We start from the raw sequence: 23694 nt of genomic DNA on the forward strand, positions 1-23694 counted from the left end.
GGTAAACACAGTAAGAAGTCCCACAACACCAGGTTAAAGTCCAACAGGTTTATTTGGTAGCGAATACCACTGCTCCTTCATGGAAGTTCTGTTCACAAACAGGGCAGAAAAGACACAAACTCAATTTACAGAATACTGATTGGAATGTGAATCTTTACACCTAATCAAGTCTTAAAAGGTACAGACAATGTGAGTAGAGAGAGCGTGCAGCACAGGTTAAAGAGATGTGTATTGTTTCCAGAGTGGACAGTTAGTGAGATTTTGCAAGCCTACGCAAGTCGTGGGGGTTACAGGTAGTGTGACATGAACCCAAGATCCCAGTTGAGGCCGTCGTCATGTGTGTGGAACTTGGCTATCAGTCTCTGCTCAGCGACTTTGAGCTGTCGTGCGTCGTGAAGGCTGCCTTGGGGAACACTTACCCGAAGATCAGAGGCTAAATGCCCCACACTCACTCAGGTCTCTCTGTTATACAATCCCTTTATAACTGTACCATTCAGTTTACATTACCTCTGTACATTCTTCTGTTCAAACTGCAGCACTTAAAATACTTCACTGGATTGTATTTCACCTGCTCTGTGTCTGCCCATTTCATAAGAACATAAGAACATAAGAAATAGGAGCAGGAGTAGGCCATCTAGCCCTTCGAGCCTGCCCCGCCATTCAATAAGATCATGGCTGATCTGTCGTGGCTCAGTTCCACATTCCCGCCCTCTCCCCATAACCCTTAATCCCCTCGCTTATCAAAAACCCATCAACCCGTGTCTTAAAAATATTTAGCGAGGCAGCCTCCACCACTTCAACGGGCAGAGAATTCCAGAGATTCACCACCCTTTGAGTGAAGAAGTTCCTCCTCAACTCCGTTCTAAACCGTCCCCCCTTTATCTTGAGGCTGCGCCCCCTAGTCCTACTGTCCTTTCTGAGCGGGAAAAGTCTCTCCACCTCTATCCTATCCATCCCATTCATCATCTTATACATCTCAATGAGATCTCCCCTCATTCTTCGAAACTCTAACGAGTACAAGCCTAGTTTATTCAGCCTCTCCTCATAGCTCAACCCCCTCAACTCCGGCATCAGCCTAGTAAACCTCCTCTGCACTCCCTCCAAGGCCAAAATATCCTTGCGTTAAGTGTGGCGACCAAAACTGTACACAGTACTCCAGCTGCGGCCTCACCAATGCCCTATACAGCTGCAGCAAGACCTCCCTACTTTTATATTCAATCCCCCTCGCTATGAAGGCCAGCATCCCATTCGCCTTCCTGACCACCTGCTGCACCTGCAGGCTGGGTTTTTGTGACTCATGCACAAGGACCCCGAGGTCCCTCTGCACCGTCGCCTGCTGCAGTTTTTCGCCACATAATTAATAGTCCTTCCTACTATTTCACCAGTCTGTCTAATGGAACATTGATTGTATCTGGATGGTGGACAAAGTGATGGAAGTGAAGTTTCAGTTTCACAGAGTCTTTGTTCAGACCCTGTTTGGAGTCACTGTGTTCAGTTCTGGACACCGCACCTCAGGAAGGGGAGATTAGTCTTGGAGAGGGTTCCGATCTCCAGAACAATAAAAGGAGGTGAAATGAAAGGGGTTTTTAATCACCCAGAGATTAGTTGATTCGACAGTTCTCAACATTGAGGAATTCCCTCACGCTGTTTTTTTTCTATTCTGCCGGAGACTGATGACTCACTGAATCTCTTTATTCTGATTGGTTCAATCCTATTTTGTGTCCAATCAGATTGAGGCTCAGTGTGAACCGGAAAAGACAGAAGGAGTGAGTTGAGAAAATGGTCTTTCTTTGAAAAAGAGTTTCCTCCAAATGTTTCCCCAAGATGAGGGAAGCAGCAATGATTGGACTGATAGTGCTGGTCCTTCTGTGTGGAGAGGTGTCTGCAGGTGAGTGATGGGGTGTGAGAGGGGCAATGCCAGGCTGGGTACTGGGGTATTAACCCTGGGTCAGTGAGTGATGGGGTGTGAGAGGGGCAATGCCAGGCTGGGTACTGGGGTATTAACCCTGGGTCAGTGAGTGATGGGGTGTGAGAGGGGCAATGCCAGGCTGGGTGGAGGTTTTGCTCTCGGTTTGGAATCAGTGTTTTGGGGTTCATGCCCTGATCTGTGTGTGTGTGTGAGGGTGTTGGTGTTTTTAGGGTGTATATCCTGAATTCTCTCTCTCTCTATTTCAGGCTCTCACTCTCTCCGGTATTTCTTCACGGGAATGACTCCGATCCCGGGTTTCCCGGAGTTTGTGGGTGTCGGTTATGTGGACGGTGTCCAGTTTGTTATGTACGACAGTGATCGGAGGGAGCTGATCCCCCGGGAGCAGTGGATGGTGGAGAGCGAGGGTCCGGCAGCCTGGGAGACGAAGAAGTCCCTCATACAGGAGCAGGAGACGGATTTTAAACGTTGGATTCCACGCTTCATGTCCCAGACCAACCAGACAGGAGGTGAGTGCTCACTCTCCCAGCACCCGGGGATCCAGGTGGGAATGAGGAGAAACCCAGAGTGGATCAGGAACCGGGAGCCAGAGGCTGATTGGCTGCGATTGGAGATGTGACAGGAAATGTGATTGGCTGTGAATGTGTGGAGGGATTGAGGCTGGCTCTGATTGGCTGTGAGGGGGGGGGGGGGGGGTGCAGAGTAGTTGATGTAGATTGGCTGGTGGGATGAGATCACCCAGTGAGATTAGTTCTGATTGGCTGTGCAGGTGGGATCACCCATTGGGACTGTCTCTGATTGGCTATTTGTGTTTCTGATCCATAGGGATCCATTTCCTCCAGCTGATGACTGGCTGTGACCTGAGGGATGATGGGGCCACGAGTGGATTCACCCAGTATGGGTGGGACGGACATGATTTTCTCAGCTTCGACAAGGATCACGTGGTGTGGGTGACCCCGGTGCCCTGGGGGGAGATCACCAAAAACAGGTGGGACCGACAGACTGACGACAACCAGCAATGGAAATATTTCCTGGAGGTGGAGTGTATCGAGTGGCTGAGAAAATGCCTGGAGTACGGACAGAGAGAATTGAGAATTGGTGAGTGAGGGGGTAGTGAGAGTCGGTGAGTGAGGGGGGAGTGAGAGTCGGTGAGTGAGGGGGGGAGTGAGAGTCGGTGAGTGAGGGGGGACTGAGAATCGGTGAGTGAGGGGGGAGTGAGAGTCGGTGAGTGAGGGGGGGAGTGAGAGTCGGTGAGTGAGGGGGGAGTGAGAGTCGGTGAGTGAGGGGGGAGTGAGAGTCGGTGAGTGAAGGGGGAGTGAGAGTCGGTGAGTGAGGGGGGAGTGAGAGTCGGTGAGTGAGGGGGGAGTGAGAGTCGGTGAAGGGGGTGATGCCGGGACTCTCTATCTCGAGGTTCCTGTACTGACTCCTCTTTCTTTCTCTCTCAGTTGCCCCCGTCGTGTCCTTTACCCGTCTGGGTGATTCTAACCGGCTGTCCTGTGCCGTAACCGGGTTTTACCCTCAGGCCATCGAGGTGAATCTGTGGAGAGACGGAGTGGTGATTGGTGAGACTCTGTCCACTGGGATCTTACCCAATCACGACAGCACCTACCAGATCCGGAAATGGATCGAGTTTGATCCAGAGGACCAGGCCGAGTATTCCTGTCGGGTGGAACACAGCGGGATGAAGGAGACACTGGAGGTGATTTACGGTAAGACTGTTTCTCACTGTTAGAGAGGACCCAGCCTCAGAGCAGGATCACAGGAGGGAGGGTCAGTGCTGAGCTGTCAGCCCAGGACAGTCTGAGGTCCGGGATACAGAGAGAGGGAAATAAATATTATTCAGTGTGTTATATATCATGGCACCACCATTACAGGGAAATAATTGTGTGTCCTTGGATTTGATATCAAACAGACCCCACTGTATCCTGCTGTATTTCAGTGCAACAGGATCCAGTGTGTTATGGGATATTACAGGATGGATAATGCCTGCTGTACCTTGGGATATTACAGCACGATAGGGTCCGGTGCATCCTGGGAAATAACTGGGATACAGGACCCACTGTGTTATTGGACATTACAGTGGGACAGGGCGCTGTGTATCATGAGATCCTTTGTTTGGTCAGGGCCCAGTGTATCCTGGGATATTACAGTAGGGACAAGGCCAAGTGTATCCTCAGATATTACTGTACACAAGGGCCTGATTTACTCGGGATATTAGAGTATTACAGAGCCCAGTGTGCCTAGGGATATTATTGTACAACAAGACCCAGTCCATTTTGGAATGTTATTGTGGCATGGGTAGGAGTGGATCCTGGGATTACAATACAACAAAGCCCCGAATATCGTGGGATATTAATGTATGACTGGTGTTGGTGTATCCTGCAATATTACAGTATAACACAGCCTGGTGTATCCTGGGATATTACAGTATGAATGGTGTTGGTATATCCAGGGATATTACAGTGAAACAGAGCATGGGTATCCTGGGATATTACAGTATGACATGATATAGTGTTACATGGGATATTGCAGTAACATAGGGCCTGGTGTATCATTGAACATTAGAGTAAGTCCAGACCTGGGGTGTCCTGGGATATTACAGTATGGTGGGGCCCACTATATCTGGGATATTGCAGCCTGACAGAACCCACTGTATCCTGGGATACTGCAGTAATTCAGAATGCAGTGTATCCTGGGATATTATAATAGGTCAAATCCTCGTGTATTCTGGGATATTGCAGCCTTACAGGGCCTGGTGTATCCTGGAATATTACTGTATGTGATAACCCAGAGTATCATAGGATATTACAGGAGGTAGGGCCCAGTGTGCTTGGGGTATTAGAGGGTTGACAGGGCCTGGTGTGTCCTGGGATATTGCAGGAGGTAGGGCATGGTGTTGCTGGGTATTCGAGGGTAGACAGGGCCTGGTGTGTCCTGAGATATTACAGGATAGACAAGGCCCAGGATATCCAAGGAACAATACTTCTCACTGTGTACCAATACATGTGACAATAATGAATCAAATATTACAGTGGGACAGGACCCAGTGCCTCATCACCAGAACTGACAAACAAGCACCAAGATCTGGCTTGGCTGGTGGTGAGAAGGGCACTCCCCGTCAGATCCTTTATGCACGCTCGAGGCCTCAACAGCACCGCACATTGCCCTCAAAGCGGCAGCGGGGCTGACGAGACGGTCGCACACCTCTTTGTGGAATGTGCCTTTGCAAAGAAAGTCTGTAGTGAGATGCAGTGGTATTTGTCGAGGTTCATCCCGAGCAGCTCAGTGACGCAGGACTCTGTGCTCTATGGGCTGTTTCCGGGGACGCACACCGAGACAAATATCAACTGCTGCTGGAAGGTCATCAACTCGGTGAAGGACGCACTTTGGTCTGCCTGAAACTTGCTGATCTTCCAGCTGAAAGAACTGTCCTCGACTGAGTGTTGCAGACTGGCACATTCCAAGGTCCAGGACTACGTGCTGAGGGACAGGCTGAAGCTTGGGGCAGCCGCCACAAAGGCACAGTGGGGAAAGGCCACACTGTAAGGCCTTTTAACGGAGGCAGACCGAGGGCCCAGGAACTGCAGAATACCCTCGACCTGCGGAGCTGTGTGCCAATCCGAGCACTAACGGCACACAGTAATTTATTGAGGCATGTAAATAGTTTTAAGTATTGAAATGTAATCATTGTAATTCGCACAAATCTGTAAATCTTAAGAACATAAGAACAGAAGAAATAGGAGCAGGAGTAGGCCATCTAGCCCTTCGAGCCTGCCCCGCCATTCAATAAGATCATGGCTGATCTGTTGTGGCTCAGTTCCACTTTCCCGCCCTCTCCCCATAACCCTTAATCCCCTCTCTTATCAAAAACCCATCAACCCGCTTCTTAAAAATATTTAGCGAGGCAGCCTCCACCACTTCAACGGGCAGAGAATTCCAGAGATTCACCACCCTTTGAGTGAAGAAGTTCCTCCTCAACTCCGTTCTAAACCGCCTCCCCTTTATCTTGAGGCTGTGCCCCCTAGTCCTACTGTCTTTTCTGAGCGGGAAGAGTCTCTCCACCTCTATCCTATCCATCCCATTCATCATCTTATACGTCTCAATGAGATCTCCCCTCATTCTTCTAAACTCTAACGAGTACAAGCCTAGTTTATTCAGCCTCTCCTCATAGCTCAACCCCCTCAACTCCGGTATCAGCCTAGTAAACCTCCTCTGCACTCCCTCCAGGGCCAAAATATCCTTGCGCAGGTGCAGCGCCCAAAACTGCACACAGTACTCCAGCTGTGGCCTCACCAATGCCCTATACAGCTGCAGCAAGACCTCCCTACTTTTATATTCAATCCCCCTCGCTATGAAGGCCAGCATCCCATTCGCCTTCCTGACCACCTGCTGCACCTGCAAGCTGGGTTTTTGCGACTCATGCACAAGGACCCCGAGGTCCCTCTGCACCGTCGCCTGCTGCAGTTTTTCGCCACGTAAGTAATAATCCTTCCTACCATTCTTCCGACCAAAGTGGACCACCTCACACTTGCCAACATTAAATTCCATTTGCCATTTCCTGGCCCATTCGCCCAGCCTATCTAGATCCTTCTGCAGACTCTCCACACCCTCCGCACAATTTGCCTTTCCCCCAATCTTGGTGTCATCAGCAAATTTCGACACCCTGCACTCGGTTCCCTCCTCCAGATCATCTATATAAATGGTAAATAGCTGAGGCCCCAGCACCGACCCCTGGGGCACCCCACTAGTCACCAACCGCCAATCCAAATAGCACCCATTGACCCCCACTCTCTGCCTCCTATTTGACAACCAATCCTCTATCCACGCTAACACCCTACCCCCAACTCCATGTCCCCTGACCTTCTGCAATAACCTCTTGTGAGGTACCTTGTCAAACGCCTTCTGAAAATCCAGAAAGACCACATCCACCGGCTCTCCTCTATCCACTGCCCTAGACTCATCCTCATAGAACTCCAGTAAATTTGTCAGACACGACTTCCCTTTAATGAAACCGTGTTGCGTCCGCCCTATCAAGCAATTCCCTTCAAGATGCCTCGCAATTTCCTCCTTAATGACGGATTCTAACATTTTACCTACCACAGACGTTAAACTGACCGGCCTATAATTCCCCGCCTTTTGCCTGGCACCCTTCTTAAACAACGGCGTAACATTAGCCATTTTCCAATCTTCCGGCACTTCCCCGGAATCCAGCGACGTCTGGAAAATAACCACCAAGGCATCCACTATAACCTCCGCCATTTCTTTCAGAACCCTCAGATGCATTCCATCCGGTCCTGGGGACTTGTCCACAATCAGCCCCTCCAGTCTGTCGAGCACCACCTCTCTAGTAACAGTAATGCCATTAAGACCCTCCATTCCTACCTGAGACATGAATATAGCTTTTAAGTATTGAAATGTAGTCACTGTAATTTGTACAGATCTGTGAACATGTTTTGATTCCACATTGTTTGCTATCAAAGCCCTGTACATTTGCAAAAGATTAATTGAGATTTTTATGAATAAAGTATATTTTTGGAAAAAAAAATTCCAGCTGGATTTAACTGTACAATCTGGTGGGTGGGATGTGAGCTCAGTGTCTGTCTCTCGCTGTATAGTCACTAAAGAACAGCTCATCCAAACCAACACTGAGCTTTGAGACTGGCCTTCTGGAGCTGGCTGCTCCTGTACAGTCTGAGGGTGGAGAGATTGTGGGTGTTGAGACATCCGGAAACATCTCATCCTGGACAGCTTCTACGAAGCTGCTGAATTTTCTCAAGGAAGTCAGAATTCCCAGAGATTTCCCTGAAGCCGGCCACTGGAGTCTGTCACTCCCACCGGATTTAACTTCAGTCGTGTTTTGTGGTGAGTCTGATCATTAGCTGAATGTTTGGGGTGTGGAGTAGAACTCAGGAGTTTAGCTGGTGTTTGGGGGTCTGATGGGTTTAGCTGGTGTTGGGGGGTCTGATGGGTTTAGCTGGTGTTTGGGGCTCTGATGGGTTTAGCTGGTGTTTGGGGTCTGATGGGTTTAGCTGGTGTTTGGGGCTCTGATGGGTTTAGCTGGTGTTTTGGGGTCTGATAGGTTTAGCTGGTGTTTGGGGCTCTGATGGGTTTAGCTGGTGTTCCATAGATGGAACATTGAATGTTAAAACACCTATGCTTTGGAGTGGGCCATTCTGCCCATTGAATCCCTGCCTGATAATGAAGAGCTCTCCATATTAAACAATCTCCTCTGCATTCTCTCCAATATAATCAAAGCTTTTGTGTAATGTGCTGACCAAACTGTTTGCAATGCTTCAGCTGTTGTCTATCTGGTGTTGTTTGCAGTTTTATCAAACCCAAGTTTTGCACCTTGGCTAATAAAGGAAAACATGTTGTATACCTTCTTAATCATGTTATTAACCTGACCTGATACCTTTCCCAGTCTGTGGACACACAGTCCTGGGTCCCTCTGTCCCTCCACATTACTCATTATCCTCCCATATTTTGGGGATTCCCTTTGCCTTGTTAATCCTCCGAAAATCCATCACCTCTCACTGCTCCGGATTGAATTCCATTTACTACTGTTCTTCCCAACTGCCCCGACCATCTCCATGTTCCTGTGGCCTGAAGCTTTTCTCCTCACTGACACTCACACGGATAATACTTGTACATCTGTAAGCTTCTTCTTCATTTTCCCTACATTAGAAGCTAAATAATTGGCATAATTTATAGAAAGCAAGGGACCAAGTTCTGGACCCTGAATCCCAAAGCTCACCACACAACCCTTCTTATCACCTCCACAAACACATCAGGTTCGTCTGAACTGAGGTTTCCTTAACAAATCCACGCTAACTTTCCTTGATTAATCTGTGCCGTTCTAAATGAAGTATTTTTTTCCCAAGCACACTCTTTGTTTTCCCAATTTTCACCCCTATGCTTCCTGAACTCCTCCAGCTTTCTGCAGTTTTAGGTTTCAGGGCTCTGCTGGGTCTGATGGGTTTTGTTGGGGGTGTTCTGTGTCTGCTGGGTTTTCCTCTTTCTGTAACAATGGATTTTTTTTCTCTTTCCCAGTGACCTCCCGCATCCTGTTAAGTAATCCAGAGAGATCAGTGAGAGATCAGATGAGACAATCACTGAAGCTTTAACTCTCTCGAGCTGACAGTCAGTGACTGATGGCGGACCTATATCTGTAACTGTGTAAATTAAACTGTAAACAGCTATGATTTTTCGATTGGGGATGAATTTTTAAACCTGCATAGACCATAGGAATCATAATCACTGACCACCACTTTACTCATTATATCCAAACAATAAAATCCCTACACTACAGGATGCCATTCAGCTCATCATGTCTGCATCGACAACAATCCTGCCCAGGCTCTATCCCCATAATCCCACGTATACACCCTGACAGTCCCCCTAACACAAAGGAGCAATTTAGCATGGCCAGCCAAACTAACCTGCATATCTTTGGAGTATGGGAGGTAACCGGAGCACCCGGAGGAAAACTATTCAGACAGTGACCTGATGCCAGAATTGACCCCAGGTCCCTGGCACTCTGAGGCAGCCACTGTGCTGCCCAGTTTACTCACTGTTTTCACTGAGAGATGGAGTAGGTGTGTGCAGTGAGTGCTGTGTTCCCCAGGACAAGCCCCGGGTTTCAGATGACAACAAGAAGTCTCAGACCACCAGGTTAAAGTCCAACAGGTTTATTTGGTAGCACAAGCCATTAGCTTTTGGAGCACCCCTCCTTCATCAGGTGAGTGGGATTTCAGTTCACAAACAGAGCATATAAAGACACAAACTTAATTTACAGAATAATAGTTGGAATGTGAGGCTTTGCAGGTAATCAAGTCTTAAAGGAACTGACAATGTGAGTGAAGAGAGGGTTAAGTACAGGTTAAAGAGATGTGCATTGTCTCCAGCCAAGACAGTTAGTGAGATTTTGCAAGCCCAGGCAAGTTGTGGGGGTTAGTGTGTCATGAACCCAAAATCCTTATTGAGGCTGTCCTCATGTGGGTTCATGTCACACTATCTGTAACTCCCACGACTTGCCTGGACTTGCAAAATCTCACTAACTGTCCTCTCTGGAGACAATACACATCTCTTTAACCTGTGCTTAACGCTCTGTCCACTCACATTGTCCGTACCTTTAAGATTTGATTACCTGTAAAGATGTGCATTCCAACCATTATATGAGTTTGTGTCTTTATACGCCCTGTTTGTGAACTGAAATCCCACTCACCTGATGGAGGGGCAGCGCTCCGAAAGTGAGTGCCTTGTGTTACCAAATAAACTTGTTGGACTTTAACCTGGTGTTGTGAGACATCTTCCTATTGTCTCCAGCTCGGACAATAACTTGCAATGACTCGCATTCCAAACATTATTTTGTAAATTGAGTTTGTGTTTTTATATGCGCTGTTTGTGAATAGAATTTCCACTTACCTAATGAAGGGACAGCACTCCGAAAGCGAGTGGCTTGTGCTACCAAATAAACCTGTTGGACTTTAACCTGGTGTTGTCAGACTTCTTACTGTGCTTACCTCAGTTCAACTCTGGCATCTCCACAACAGATGACAATCACAGGGTTAAGCTTTAATCACAATTACATAGTTAATATTTCATGATAATCACACGGTTAAGGTTTAATCGCAATTACTTGTTACTATCGAATGACAATCACAATCATATTAAAGTTTAATAATAATCACACTGTTAAGATGTAATTGCAATCACATTTTTAAGGTTTAATTGCAATTACATTATCAAATAGGTGATGAGTGTTTCTACACTTATAAATGGGGATAGCTGGGACACTGGTTGGGTATAGTAGTGTTGTTTGTAACTCAACTCTCTCTGGTAAAAGCTGTGTCTTAGTTTTGACTTCAAGTGCTGAGGGAGAGGGGATTAACATAGTGTGAGGGAAGGGTTTTTTGGCTGAGATCAGGAGGAATAAATTGCTGGAAATCAGGGAGCCTGTGTCTCAGACATCTTTTGGTCAGTACTGTGGGAGAGCTACACAGTCAAAGTGGCAGTACTGAGGGAGTGTGTTACTGCCAGAAGGGCTGTACTCAGGGAGTGCGGCACTGCCAGAGGGGTGTACTGAGGGAGTGCGGCACTGCCAGAAGAACATTATGAGGGAGTGCCGCATTGCCAGAGGGATGGTATTGAAGGAGTGCTGCACTGCCAGATGAGCAGTAAAGATCTAGCAACTCCAGACTGGGCATCCATGAGGTTCTGTGGACCAACAGCAGCACCAGAATTGTACTCAACCACAATCTGGTCTGGCATATCCCCCATTCCACAGTTTCCACTAAGCAGAGGATTATCCCTTGTTCAATGAGGAGTGAAGGAGGGCATGCCAGGAGCAGCACTAGGCATACCTGTAAATGAGATGGTAACCTGATGAAGCTACAACACAGAACTACTTGTGTGCTAAACAGCAAAAGCAGCAAGGGATAGACAGAACTAAGTGACCCCAGAACCAGCTGATTGGATCCAAGTCTGCAGTCCTGCCATGTCCAGGCGTGAATGGTGGTGGAGAATTAAACAACTCACTGAAGGAGGAGGCTCCACAAATATCCCACCCTCAATGTCTGGGGAGTCCAGTACATCAGTGCCAAAGATCAGGCTGTAGTGTTTGTAACAATCTTCAGCCAGAGTTGCTGAGTAAATTGTCTATCTTGGCCTCCTCCAGAAGCCCCAGCATTAAAGGTGCCAGTCTTCGGTTCACTCCACACAATATCAAGAAATGGATGAAGGCACCGGATACTGCACAGGCTATTGGGCCTGATGTATTGCAGCAATAGTACTTCAATCCACTCTTGATCATCAGTAAAGTGGTGGGAGGAGATCACGTTTGGTGCTATCAAGTGGCACTTAGCAAGGACATGGACAAAAGGGCTGAACTCCAGGGGAGAGGTAAGAGTGCCATTGACATCAAGGCAGAATTTGACAGAGTGTGACATCAAGGAGCCGTAGCAAAACTGGAGTAAATGGAAATTGGGGGGAAACCTTCTGCTGGTTGGAGTCATACCTAGCACAAAGAGAAATTGTTGTGATGGTTGTATGTCGATCATTTCGGCTCTAGGACATCAGTTTCTCAGAATAGTGTCCTAGGGCCAGCCATCGGCAGCTGTTTCATCAATGATCTCTCTTCCATCCTAAAGTCAGAAGTGGAGATGTTCACTGATGACTGCACAATGCTCAGTACCATTCACGGCTCCATGCCCGAATGTAGCAAGACTTGGACAATGTCCTGTCTTGGGCTAACAAGTGGCAATTAACATTGGCACCACACAAGTGCCAGGCAATTACCATCTCCAGCAAAGAGGCTGTAACCATCTCCCTTTAACTTCAATTGTGTTATCATCACTGAATCCCCTGAATTGACTGAAGACTGGTACCTGTGATGCTGGGACTTCTGGATGAGGCCAAAATGGATAATTTACTCAACCTCCTGGGGGTTACCATTGATCAGAAACAAAACTGGGCGAGATATATAAATGCTGTCACTACCAGAGCAGATCAGAGGTGAACAATTCAACCTCCTGACTCCCGAAAGCTTGTGCACTATCTACAAGGAATAAGTCAGGAATGTGATCGAATACTCTCTAGTTGTCTGGACAAATGCAGCTCCAACAACACTCAAGAAGCTCCAGGACAAAGCAGTCTCCCTAACTGACATCCCTTCCACAAACATTCAGTTCCGATGAACAGTGAGAGCATCCTTCAGTGAGTGTTTAATAGTTGACAAATACACTGCAGAAACTTACCCAGGTTCCTTAAGCAGCACCTTCCAAGCCCCTCCCCCCCACCCCGCCCCATGTCCATTCTCTGTAAATTAGTTTATTCACTATGTTTTCTCTGCCAGTACTAACAATGTAAATTTCCCCAATCTTGCCCCTTGGTTTCCCTCCTTTGCTGATATTTGGTTTGTATTTCATTTGGTGAAAGACCAATTTAAACACCTGTCATTTCATAAAGCAGCCCAAGAAACTTCCTTGTAGAAGGAAATATGATACTGATCCTTATCAGAGGATGTGAGGCCATTGAACAAATGATGTCTCCACTGCACCACAAGGCCTCTACACTTCTGCATATTTACACTGGTGTTTCAATTCCTACTTTAATCTTCTGTTCAAAGTCATCTTGACATGCTCTTCATTGGCCCAGGAGGAAGAACTAGTAAAACGCAGAAACAAGAATACTGGTCCGAACTGGACTTGTACACTTTAAATCAAACACCATTAAAATGGTGTAACAAGATTAATGGTCTGAGCTGGCCTTGTATATTTTAAATGGAACATGAGTAAAATGGGAAGTAAGAATATTGGTCCAAACTGGCCTTGTGTACTTTAAATGGGACACCCGTAAATCGGGAAACGGGGATACTGGTCTGAACTGGTCTTGTATATTTTAAATGGAATACGAGTAAAATGGGGAAATAAGGTGACTAGTCTCAAATTGTCTTGAATACTTTAACTGAACCAGTATAAGAGGGAAATATGAATATTGGTCTGAACTGATCTTGTATACGTTGAATCAGGAAACAAGAACACTGATTCTGACCTACTTTTCGATACTCTGAATCAAGTACTGACAAAGTGGGGAAATATAAATACTGGTCTGAACTGGTTGTGTATGCTTTAGTTTGGAACACCAGTAAAATGCGGAGATAAGAATCCTGGTCAGAACTGGTTTTTCCTGTTAGGAAAACTTTGATGATTTCTCCCATCATGCTTTGTGGTAAACCCTCCCACAAATCCTTGTTTTGTATTTGTCAAAATCTCTGAGCCCCGTGGAGATTGTGCAATGTATCCTGCCAATCAACTTCATCATTCGAACTTGCACGGTCTTCCAAAAGAGACATCATTTGAGAAAAGTCAAAGGAGATCGAAATGATGGTGTCTCCAACAAATTTATTTTCTTCCTGGTGAAGCCATGCAAATCACACCACAAATGCTCCATCTGATAAACCTTCCCGACTTTTGTTTACTTCTCTAAAGACCAAAAGAGATCTCTTATCTCGAGATCTCCTTTGAATGTCCAACGGGTCATGGCCAGACCACCAAATATATTTCTCTTAAGTCAATCAACATGGACACAAATATCTCTAAGAGAAAGCAGCCAATGTGTTAGCCTCAGCTACACTGAAACATAGATTAACACCAATTGATATATTCCACTGAACTACATCCAAGGTGAGTGTTTCTGATTCTTTCTCAATTCCAGGGATCAACATATTTTGCAAATTTGTTCCTTCTCTTAAGCAACATTTTATTTTCTCAGAGCTAACCCACTACATTGTGCCCCCATGACCTATTTTAAATTTAAGATTGTCCCACATTCAAACAGCAATCTTGTTGTGCTGAGAAGTTATGCTGATGTTCCAGAGATTTCTTCCCAAATAAAAACTTTTTTGATCCCAAGAAATCACCCAGACTGAGGGTGAGATTTTCCGGTTGCCTCTGCCCTGAGACTGGATCTTTCCACACAAGGTCAATCGACCTTTAAATGGTTGGTCAAATTTTCCATCCTGTTCGTGCTGATTCTTGTGGTGGGCAGATCGGAAAGTTTACCACTGAATCACAGAATTGATACAGGGCGGAAGGCGGCCATTCAATGGTTTTCCCATTAGCTTTCATTGTGAAAACTAAAATGTTTATTTTTAATTCATTCGTGGGACATGGGCATCACTGGTTGGCCAGTATTTATTGATGTGGAGATGCTGGCATTGGACTGCAGTAAGCACAGTATGAAGTCTCACAACACCAGGTTAAAGCTTTATTTGAACCTGTTGGACTTTAACCTAGTATTGTGAGACTCCTTACAGTATTTATTGCCTAACCCAGTAGCCCAAAGTCAGTTGAGAGGCAGCCGTATTGCTGTGGCTCTGGAGTCACATGTAGGCCAGACCAGGTAAGGCCGGCAGATCTCCTTCCCTAAAGGATGTTAATGAAGCAATTGGCCCATTGAGCCTGCACCTACAACAATCCCACCTCGGATCTATACTCAGAACCCCACACCTTTACCCTACTAGCCCCCCTGACACCAAGGATCAATTTGGCATAGCTAATCCACCGAATCTTCTCATCTTTGGGTTTTGGGAGGAAAGCAGAGCACCTGAAGGAAAGCCATGCAGACACAGGGAATAACGTGCAAACTCCACACAGACGGTGACCCAAGGCTGGAATTGAACCCACGTCCCTGGCGCTGTGAGGAAACTGTTGCCACTGTGCTGCCTCGGTTTCACTGTGTTGGTGTTTAGCGGTCTGATTGCTTTTGCTACATCACCTCATTTTGTTTTCTGTCGATCCTTCCGGCCCTGCCCTGTCCCCCCACCGTGGCCCCCCACCCTGTCTCCCCACCCCATCCAACGACCACCCCGCACATTCAGACTCTCCCCTTTCCCCCCTCCTCCTGCGGGTCTGTCTGGTCTGTCTCCCCACGGTTACAATCCGGACAACAGGATCAAACTGCCTCCGTTCAGCCAGAATTTTCCAACTTCAACACAGAATTCACAGAACATCAACAACTGCCCCCCCTCCCTCCGCCCATCTCTCTTTATTGATTCTCTCAACACAACTCAACCAGAGGTTAAGTGTAGAGACCCTACAGTGCAGAAGGAGGCCGTTCAGCCCATCACATCCATGCTAACTGTCCGACAGACCAGGTTATGCAACTCCACACAGACAGTCAGCCAAGGTTGGAATTGAACCCAGGTCCCTGGCTCTGTGAGGCAGCAGTGCTAACCATTGTGCCACCATGTCATCCACATCCACACAGATTGCTTTAGGTTTGTGCACAGGATGGAGAGATATTGATAAAATAAAATGAGAAGTTGTTTGATTACAAATGAGGATATCTCTGAACATAAACAACTCAGTTATTCACACAGTACTTTAAACTTTACTGTGAGTTTCTTTATTTTTTTTTCCTAATCTGCTTCTGATATTCCACCAGCTGGACATTAACAGACCATTTCTGAAAAGCAGCGAGATCCATTTCTTCATCATGATTCAATAATCTAATCTTTGGTCTCATAACTCCATGATCACTATTTATTTCTTCCTGTTGATTTCTCCCAAACATTCCAAATTCCCTACTCTAATCCAAGCACTGAATCTCCAAATACTGTTTCTTTGTACACTATTTTATCTTTCAATTAACTCTGTCTTATCAACTATTCACTTTTTCAAATCAATTCCTCCCTGAACAAACACAGTAATTCCTCAAACAAGGCTCAGCAAGCTGAGACCTATTGTTATCGTGATTGGTTCAATGGTAGAACGTTTAATATAAGTAGAGGACAAAGGTCACACACTGAGAGGGACAGTATCAGTACAGGACACAGCTCACACACTGAGAGGGACAGTATCAGTGCACGACACAGCTCACACACTCAGAGGGACAGTATCAGTACAGGACACAGCTCACATACTGAGAGGGACAGTATCAGTACAGGACACAGCTCACACACTGAGAGGGACAGTATCAGTACAGGACACAGCTCACAGACTGAGAGGGTCCGTATCACAGAGGTACTGATAATGCTGGTCCCTTTGTGCGCAATGAATTCTGTGGGTGATAGAGTGTGAGGTGGGATGTCATGGTTCCCCAGGACAACAAATGATTTTAGCCGATTAGAACAGAGAGTCTGAGTCTTGATCTTCCAAGCAGTAGACTTTATTTTCCAGTACAAGACAATAAAGCCGGGATGTCCGGATCAATCCAATGAATCATTCTGCTTACAGTCTTTTTATGCACATTACAGCTCCATATCTCAGAACTCTTATCTTACCCTTAGATTTCCTTGTTTTAGCCATCATTATTTCTGGGCTAGCCCTTTATCTACCCTGCTTGAGATTGGTCCCTCATTAATACATCTCTTTGCCCTTGAAACCATGGTAGTTCCAGTCTCTGCCCTTATCTAAACTATTCTGTTTATACAATAATCGTGGTTTAGCTAACTTAGTGAAGAAAACGTGTTTATTTTACTCTCCTTTTTGCTATAGTCACGTATTAAGCTGGACAACTGGACAACGTCCAGTGTTCCTCAGGAGGCTACTGTCTATATTCATTAATAAGTGTTTACTATATCAACTTTGGTGGGTTACATGGGTAATTATATTGGTTATATTTCATTCAGTCATATCAGTCTGACTACTATGCTAATTACATTCGATAACATACTTTGAGTGCCATGCTGGTTTCACTCCATCTTCCATTTTGAACCTGCTTCATCACACGTATTTCAATTACAAGTATTAGAGCAAATTCTCTTACAGGATTGCTGGGGTTAGATCTGAACCAGAAGTCAGCAGAGAACGTGAGGGATAACAGCAAAATAGTCCATTCAACCCCTTGAACCTGTCCTGAGTTACAACACAATCATAGCTGATCTCCTGCCTCACCTCGACTTTCAGTCCTGCTCTCTGTAACCTCCATTCCCTGAGACACCACAGATCTATTTATCTTCAATACCTTCAGTAAGGATTCATCCTTAATTTTCTGGGGTTGTAAATCACAAAGGTGAGTGAAGAAATTTCTCGTAATTTTAACTGGTTCACCTCTTACCCTGAGGCTTTGCCCTCATGTTTTATTGCTCACCAACAGAAAGAATCTTTCAGTGTCTTACCAATGAAGCCCGATCAGAATCTAATCTGTTTCAGTGAGATCACACTATTCTTTTCCAAATTCCAATGAATAATTCCCCAACCTTTCCTCATAAAACAAATCCCAATCATTCCAAGAATCAGCCAGTTAAACCTTCTCTGTGCAAATCCCAGGATAACTCTACACAGAATTGCAGTTTCAGCAACGGTCTAAAATTTTTTGTTCTGTTCTCGAATCCCTTTGCTATAAAGATGTCGGCTCCATTTGCTTTTCTGATTGATTTCTGAAGGAAGTCATGTGGCACAGTGGTTAGTATCGCTTCCTCACAAACCAGGGACTCGGGTTCAATTCCGGCTTTGGAATATGGACTGATTGGACACAAAATAGGACTGAACCAATCAGATTGAGGCTCAGTGAAAACAGGAAAAGACAGAAGGAGTGAGTTGAGAAAATGGCCTTTCTTTGAAAAAGAGTTTCCTCCAAATGTTTCCCCAACATGAGGGAAGCAGCAATGATTGGACTGATAGAGCTGGTCCTTCTGTGTGGAGAGGTGTCTGCAGGTGAGTGATGGGGTGTGAGAGGGGCAATGCCAGGCTGGGTACTGGGGTATTAACCCTGGGTCAGTGAGTGATGGGGTGTGAGAGGGGCAATGCCAGGCTGGGTACTGGGGTATTAACCCTGGGTCAGTGAGTGATGGGGTGTGAGAGGGGCAATGCCAGACTGGGTACTGGGGTATTAACCCTGGGTCAGTGAGTGATGGGGTGTGAGAGGGGCAATGCCAGGCTGGGTGGAGGTTTTGCTCACGGTTTGGAATCAGTGTTTTGGGGTTCATGCCCTGATCTGTGTGTGTGTGTGTGTGTGTGTGAGGGTGTTGGTGTTTTTAGGGTGTATATCCTGAATTCTCTCTCTCTCTATTTCAGGCTCTCACTCTCTCCGGTATTTCTTCACGGGAATGACTCCGATCCCGGGTTTCCCGGAGCTTGTGGGTGTCGGTTATGTGGACGGTGTCCAGTTTGTTATGTACGACAGTGATCGGAGGGAGCCGACCCCCCGGGAGCAGTGGATGGTGGAGAGCGAGGGTCCGACAGCCTGGGAGAGGAAGAAGATCCTCGCACAGGAGCAGGAGATGGGTTTTAAACATATGATTCCGCTCCTCATGTCCCACAGCAACCTGACAGGAGGTGAGTGCTCACTCTCCCAGCACCCGGGGATCCAGGTGGGAATGAGGAGAAACCCAGAGTGGATCAGGAACCGGGAGCCAGAGGCTGATTGGCTGCGATTGGAGATGTGACAGGAAATGTGATTGGCTGTGAATGTGTGGAGGGATTGAGGCTGGCTCTGATTGGCTGTGAGGGGGAGGGGGGGGCAGAGTAGTTGATGTTGATTGGCTGGTGGGATGAGATCACCCAGTGAGATTGGTTCTGATTGGCTGTGCAGGTGGGATCACCCATTGGGAGTGTCTCTGATTGGCTGTTTGTGTTTCTGATCCACAGGGATCCATTTCCTCCAGCTGATGACTGGCTGTGACCTGAGGGATGATGGGACCACGAGTGGATTCATCCAGTATGGGTGGGACGGACATGATTTTCTCAGCTTCAACAAGGATCACATGGTGTGGGTGACTCAGGTGCCCTTGGGGGAGGTCATCAAAAACAGGTGGGACCGACAGACTGACATGATTCAGCGATGGAAAGATTACCTGGAGGTGGAGTGTATCGAGTGGCTGAGAAAATACCTGGAGTACGGACAGAGAGAATTGAGAATTGGTGAGTGAGGTGGGGAGTGAGAGTTGGTGAGTGGGGATGGGTCAGGGATTGGAAGGGGGGGTTGGTTGGGGGGGGGTGGTTGGAGGTGGGGGGTTGTTTGGGGGGTGTTGTTTGCGGGGGGCGGGGGGGGTTGTTTGGGGGGGGACGGAGGGGGTGTTGTTTGGGGGGGGACGGAGGGGGCGTTGTTTGGGGGGGACGGAGGGGGGTGTTGTTTGGGCGGGGGACGGAGGGGGGGGTTGTTGGGGGGGGGACGGAGGGGGGGGTTGTTGGGGGGGGACGGAGGGGGGGGTTGTTGGGGGGGGGACGGAGGGGGGTGTTGTTTGGGGGGGGACGGAGTGGGGGTTGTTTGGGGGGGGACGGAGGGGGGGTTGTTAGGCGGGGGGACGGAAGGGGGGTTGTTTTGGAGGGGGGACGGGGGGGCTTGTTTGGGGGGGGACGGAGCGGGGGGTTGTTTGGAGGGGGACGGAGGGGGTGAGGGGGACGGAGAGGGTGAGGGGGGGCGGGTGGGGTGGGGGAAATGAGAGTCGGTGAAGGGGGTGATGCCGGGACTCTCTATCTCGAGGTTCCTGTACTGACTCCTCTTTCTTTCTCTCTCAGTTGCCCCCGTCGTGTCCTTTACCCGTCTGGGTGATTCTAACCGGCTGTCCTGTGCCGTCACCGGGTTTTACCCTCAGGCCATCGAGGTGAATCTGTGGAGAGACGGAGTGGTGATTGGTGAGACTCTGTCCACTGGGATCTTACCCAATCACGACAGCACCTACCAGATCCGGAAATGGATCGAGTTTGATCCAGAGGACCAGGCCGAGTATTCCTGTCGGGTGGAACACAGCGGGATGAAGGAGACACTGGTGGTGATTTACGGTAAGACTGTTTCTCACTGTTAGAGAGGACCCAGCCTCAGACCAGGATCACAGGAGGGAGGGTCAGTGCTGAGCTGTCAACCCAGGACAGCCTGAGACCCGGGATACAGAGAGAGGGAAATAAATATTAACCTTCAGTGTGTTATATATCATGGCACCACCATTAGGGGGAAGTAATTGTGTATCCGTGGATTTGATATAAAACATACCCCACTGTATCCTGCTGTATTACAGTGCAACAGGATCCAGTGTGTTGTGGGATATCACAGGATGGATAAGGCCCGGTGTACCTTGGGATATTACAGCACGACAGGGCCTGGTGCATCCTGGGAAATAACTGGGTTACAGGACCCATTGTGTTATTGGACATTACAGTGGGACAGGGTGCTGTGTATCATGAGATCCTTTAGTTGGTCAGCGCCCAGAGTATCCTGCAATATTACAGTACAACAGAGCCCAGAGTACCCTGGGATATTAAAGTATGACTGATGTTGGTGTATCCTGGGATATTACAGTATAACAGGGCCTGGTGTAAGAACATAATAAGAACATAAGAAATAGGAGCAGGAGTAGGCCATCTAGCCCTTCGAGCCTGCCTCGCCATTCAATAAGTTCATGGCTGATCTGTCGTGGCTCAGTTCCACATTCCCGCCCTCTCCCCATAACCCTTAATCCCCTCTCTTATCAAAAACCCATCAATCCGCGTCTTAAAGATATTTAGCGAGGTAGTCTCCACCACTTCAACGGGCAGAGAATTCCAGTGAAGAAGTTCCTCCTCAACTCTGTTCTAAACCGCCCCCCCTTTATCTTGAGGCTGTGCCCCCTAGTCCTACTGTCCTTTCTGAGTGGGAAAAGTCTCTCCACCTCTAACCTATCCATCCCATTCATCATCTTATACGTCTCAATGAGATCTCCCCTCATTCTTCTAAACTCTAACGAGTACAAGCCTAGTTTATTCAGCCTCTCCTCATAGCTCAACCCCCTCAACTCCGGTATCAGCCTAGTAAACCTCCTCTGCACTCCCTCCAAGGCCAAAATATCCTTGCGTAAGTACGGCGCCCAAAACTGCACACAGTACTCCAGCTGCGGCCTCACCAATGCCCTATACAGCCGCAGCAAGACCTCCCTACTTTTATATTCAATCCCCCTCGCTATGAAGGCCAGCATCCCATTTGCCTTCCTGACCACCTGCTGCACCTGCAAGCTGGGTTTTTGCGACTCATGCACAAGGACCCCGAGGTCCCTCTGCCCCGTCGCCTGCTGCAGGTTTTCGCCGCGTAAGTAATAATCCTTCCTACCATTATTCCTACCAAAGTGGACCACATATTACAGTATGACATGATATAGTGTATCATGGGTTTATTAGATTAGATGTGGAGATGCCGGAGTTGGACTGGGATAAACACACTAAGAAGTGTAACAACACCAAGTTTTACGTCCAACCAATTTATCTGATAGTAAACTCACAAGCTTTCGGGGTTTGCCCTTCGTCAGGTGACCGGAGAATCTGAGGCCAGAACTCTCCATTCACCTGACAAAGGGCAAACCCCGAAAGCTTGTGAGTTTGCTATCAAATAAATTGGTTAGACTTAAACTTGGTGTTGACATACTTCTTACTATATTAGATTAGCACAGGGCCTGATGTCGCACTGGACATTAGAGTCAGTCTGGACCTGGGGTGTTTTGGGATATTCCAGTATGGTGAGGCCCAGTGTATCTGGGATATTGCAGCCTGACAGGACCCAGTGTATCCTGGGATACTGCAATAATACAAAATGCAGTGTATCCTGGGATATTAGAGTAGAACAAATCCCAGTGTATCCTCGGATATTGCAGCCTTCCAGGGCCTGGTGTATCCTGGGATATCAGTGGATAGACAGGGCCTGGTGTATCCTGGGATATTACTGTATGCGATGATCCAGTGTATCACAGGATATTACAGGAGGTGGGGCCCAGTGTGCCTGGGATATTAGAGGGTAGACAGGGCCTGGTGTATCCTGGGATATTACAGGAGGTAGGGCATAGTGTGCCTGGGATACTTGAGGGTAGACAGGTCCCAGTATATCCAAGAAACAATACTTTTCATTGTATACCAATACATGTGACTAATCAATCATATCAAATATTACAGTAGGACAGGACCCAGTGCATCCTGGAAGTTTACTTCAGTCAGATTAAGATCAATATTCAGAAAAATAATGGAATTCCTTCTATTGGAGACAATTCATGAAAATCCAGAATCAAATACTCTAACAATGAATAGTCAGCATGGATTTTGAAATGGAAAATCTTGTTTTACTCCACTTAATGGATTTTTTGAGGATGTAACAAAGGAAATAGACAATGTTACTGTAATAGATATAATATCATCTAATTTTTCAAATGTAATAGAAAAGGGGGTTTGTGATGGACTGATTGACAAGGTGAAACATGTAGAGTTCGGGGATGAGTGACAGAATGGATCACTCACTGACTTTGAGATAGAAGCAGAGATTGTGAGTAAAGGGAGTTATTCGGAGTGACAGAAAGTGGGATGTTTTTTTTTAATTCATTGGTGGAACATGGGTGTTGCTGGCTGACCAGCATTTATTGCACACCCCTAGTTGCCCTTGAGAAGGTGGTGGTGACAGTGCTGTTAGGGAGGGAATTCTAGGATTTTGACGCAGTGACCATGCAGGAACAGTGATATATTTCCAAGTCAGGATGGTGAATGGCTTGGAGGGGAACTTGCAGGTGGTGGTTTTCCCATTTATCTGCTGTCCTTGTCCCTCTATTTGGAAGTGGTCGTGTATTTTTAAGGTGCTGTCTAAGGATCTTCAGTGAATGGCTGCAGTGCATCTTGTAGACAGTACACACTGCTGCAAGTGAGCGTTGGTAGAGAGATTGAATGTTTGTAGATGTGGTGTCTGTCAAGCAGGCTGCTTTATCCTGGATGGTGTCAAGCTTCTTGAGTGTTGTTGGAGGTGCACCCATCCAGGCAAGTGGGGAGTATTCCATCAGACTCCTGACTTGTGCCTTGTAGATGGTGAATAGGCTCTGGGGAGTCAGGAGGTGAGTTATTTGCCACAGTATTCCTAGTCTCTGACCTGTCCTGCAGCCACTGAGTTTATGTGGTGAGTCCAGCTGAGTTTCTGGTCAGTGGTGAAGTAGGGAAAAGGATGAATGCATTTTGTGCCTGAAGGAAAAGGGTTAATGGATTTTGTACCTGGAATATGTCACAAACATAACCCTTCATCATGGCTGATCTTCCCAGGCTTATATTGATCCTGACATTAATATAAGTAATTTGGTCATGTCTTACATGCTTTAACACTCATTTGTATAAAGACAGAGAGTTTAATGTGGCTGTTATTTTGTAGACTTTGTAAATCTTACCTACTTGTATTAGTTAGACATCGTTACACAGATGGTGGTTTACGATACCGGCTTTTAACAGCTGCTGATGGCAGATCACGATATAGGCTTTCAACAGGAAGAGTCCTGCTGGGATAGCCACAATCGCACAAGTAACTTCAAAGACAGGGATGTCAGTACTGCTGCAAAA

General features: G+C 47.0%; 2 protein-coding genes across 3 annotated transcripts in view; both read left to right on the forward strand.

Moving 5' to 3' along the window:
* The window catches only part of LOC145348141 (class I histocompatibility antigen, F10 alpha chain-like), an 86170-nt gene that overhangs the window by 20273 nt on the left and 42203 nt on the right, over nt 1–23694 (forward strand). The window contains exon 3 of one of the 2 annotated variants that reach the window (XM_080196303.1): nt 19888–20151. The exons of the other annotated variant lie outside the window; for it this stretch is intronic. Within the exon in view, the coding sequence (XP_080052429.1) occupies nt 19888–20151 (264 nt within the window). The remainder of the gene's footprint in view (nt 1–19887; nt 20152–23694) is intronic. 2 annotated transcript variants of the gene reach the window in all.
* On the forward strand, nt 1744–19298 carry LOC145348233 (major histocompatibility complex class I-related protein 1-like). The gene is made up of 6 exons (XM_080196433.1): nt 1744–1888; nt 2176–2436; nt 2753–3025; nt 3373–3636; nt 18445–18705; nt 19018–19298. Exons 1-6 carry the CDS (start codon nt 1825–1827, stop codon nt 19296–19298), a joined length of 1404 nt encoding a protein of 467 aa, XP_080052559.1. The 5' UTR covers nt 1744–1824.

This window comes from Carcharhinus amblyrhynchos, chromosome 9 (assembly GCF_965287045.1).
Source record: "Carcharhinus amblyrhynchos chromosome 9, sCarAmb.v2.hapA, whole genome shotgun sequence".
Lineage (NCBI taxonomy): Eukaryota > Metazoa > Chordata > Chondrichthyes > Carcharhiniformes > Carcharhinidae > Carcharhinus > Carcharhinus amblyrhynchos.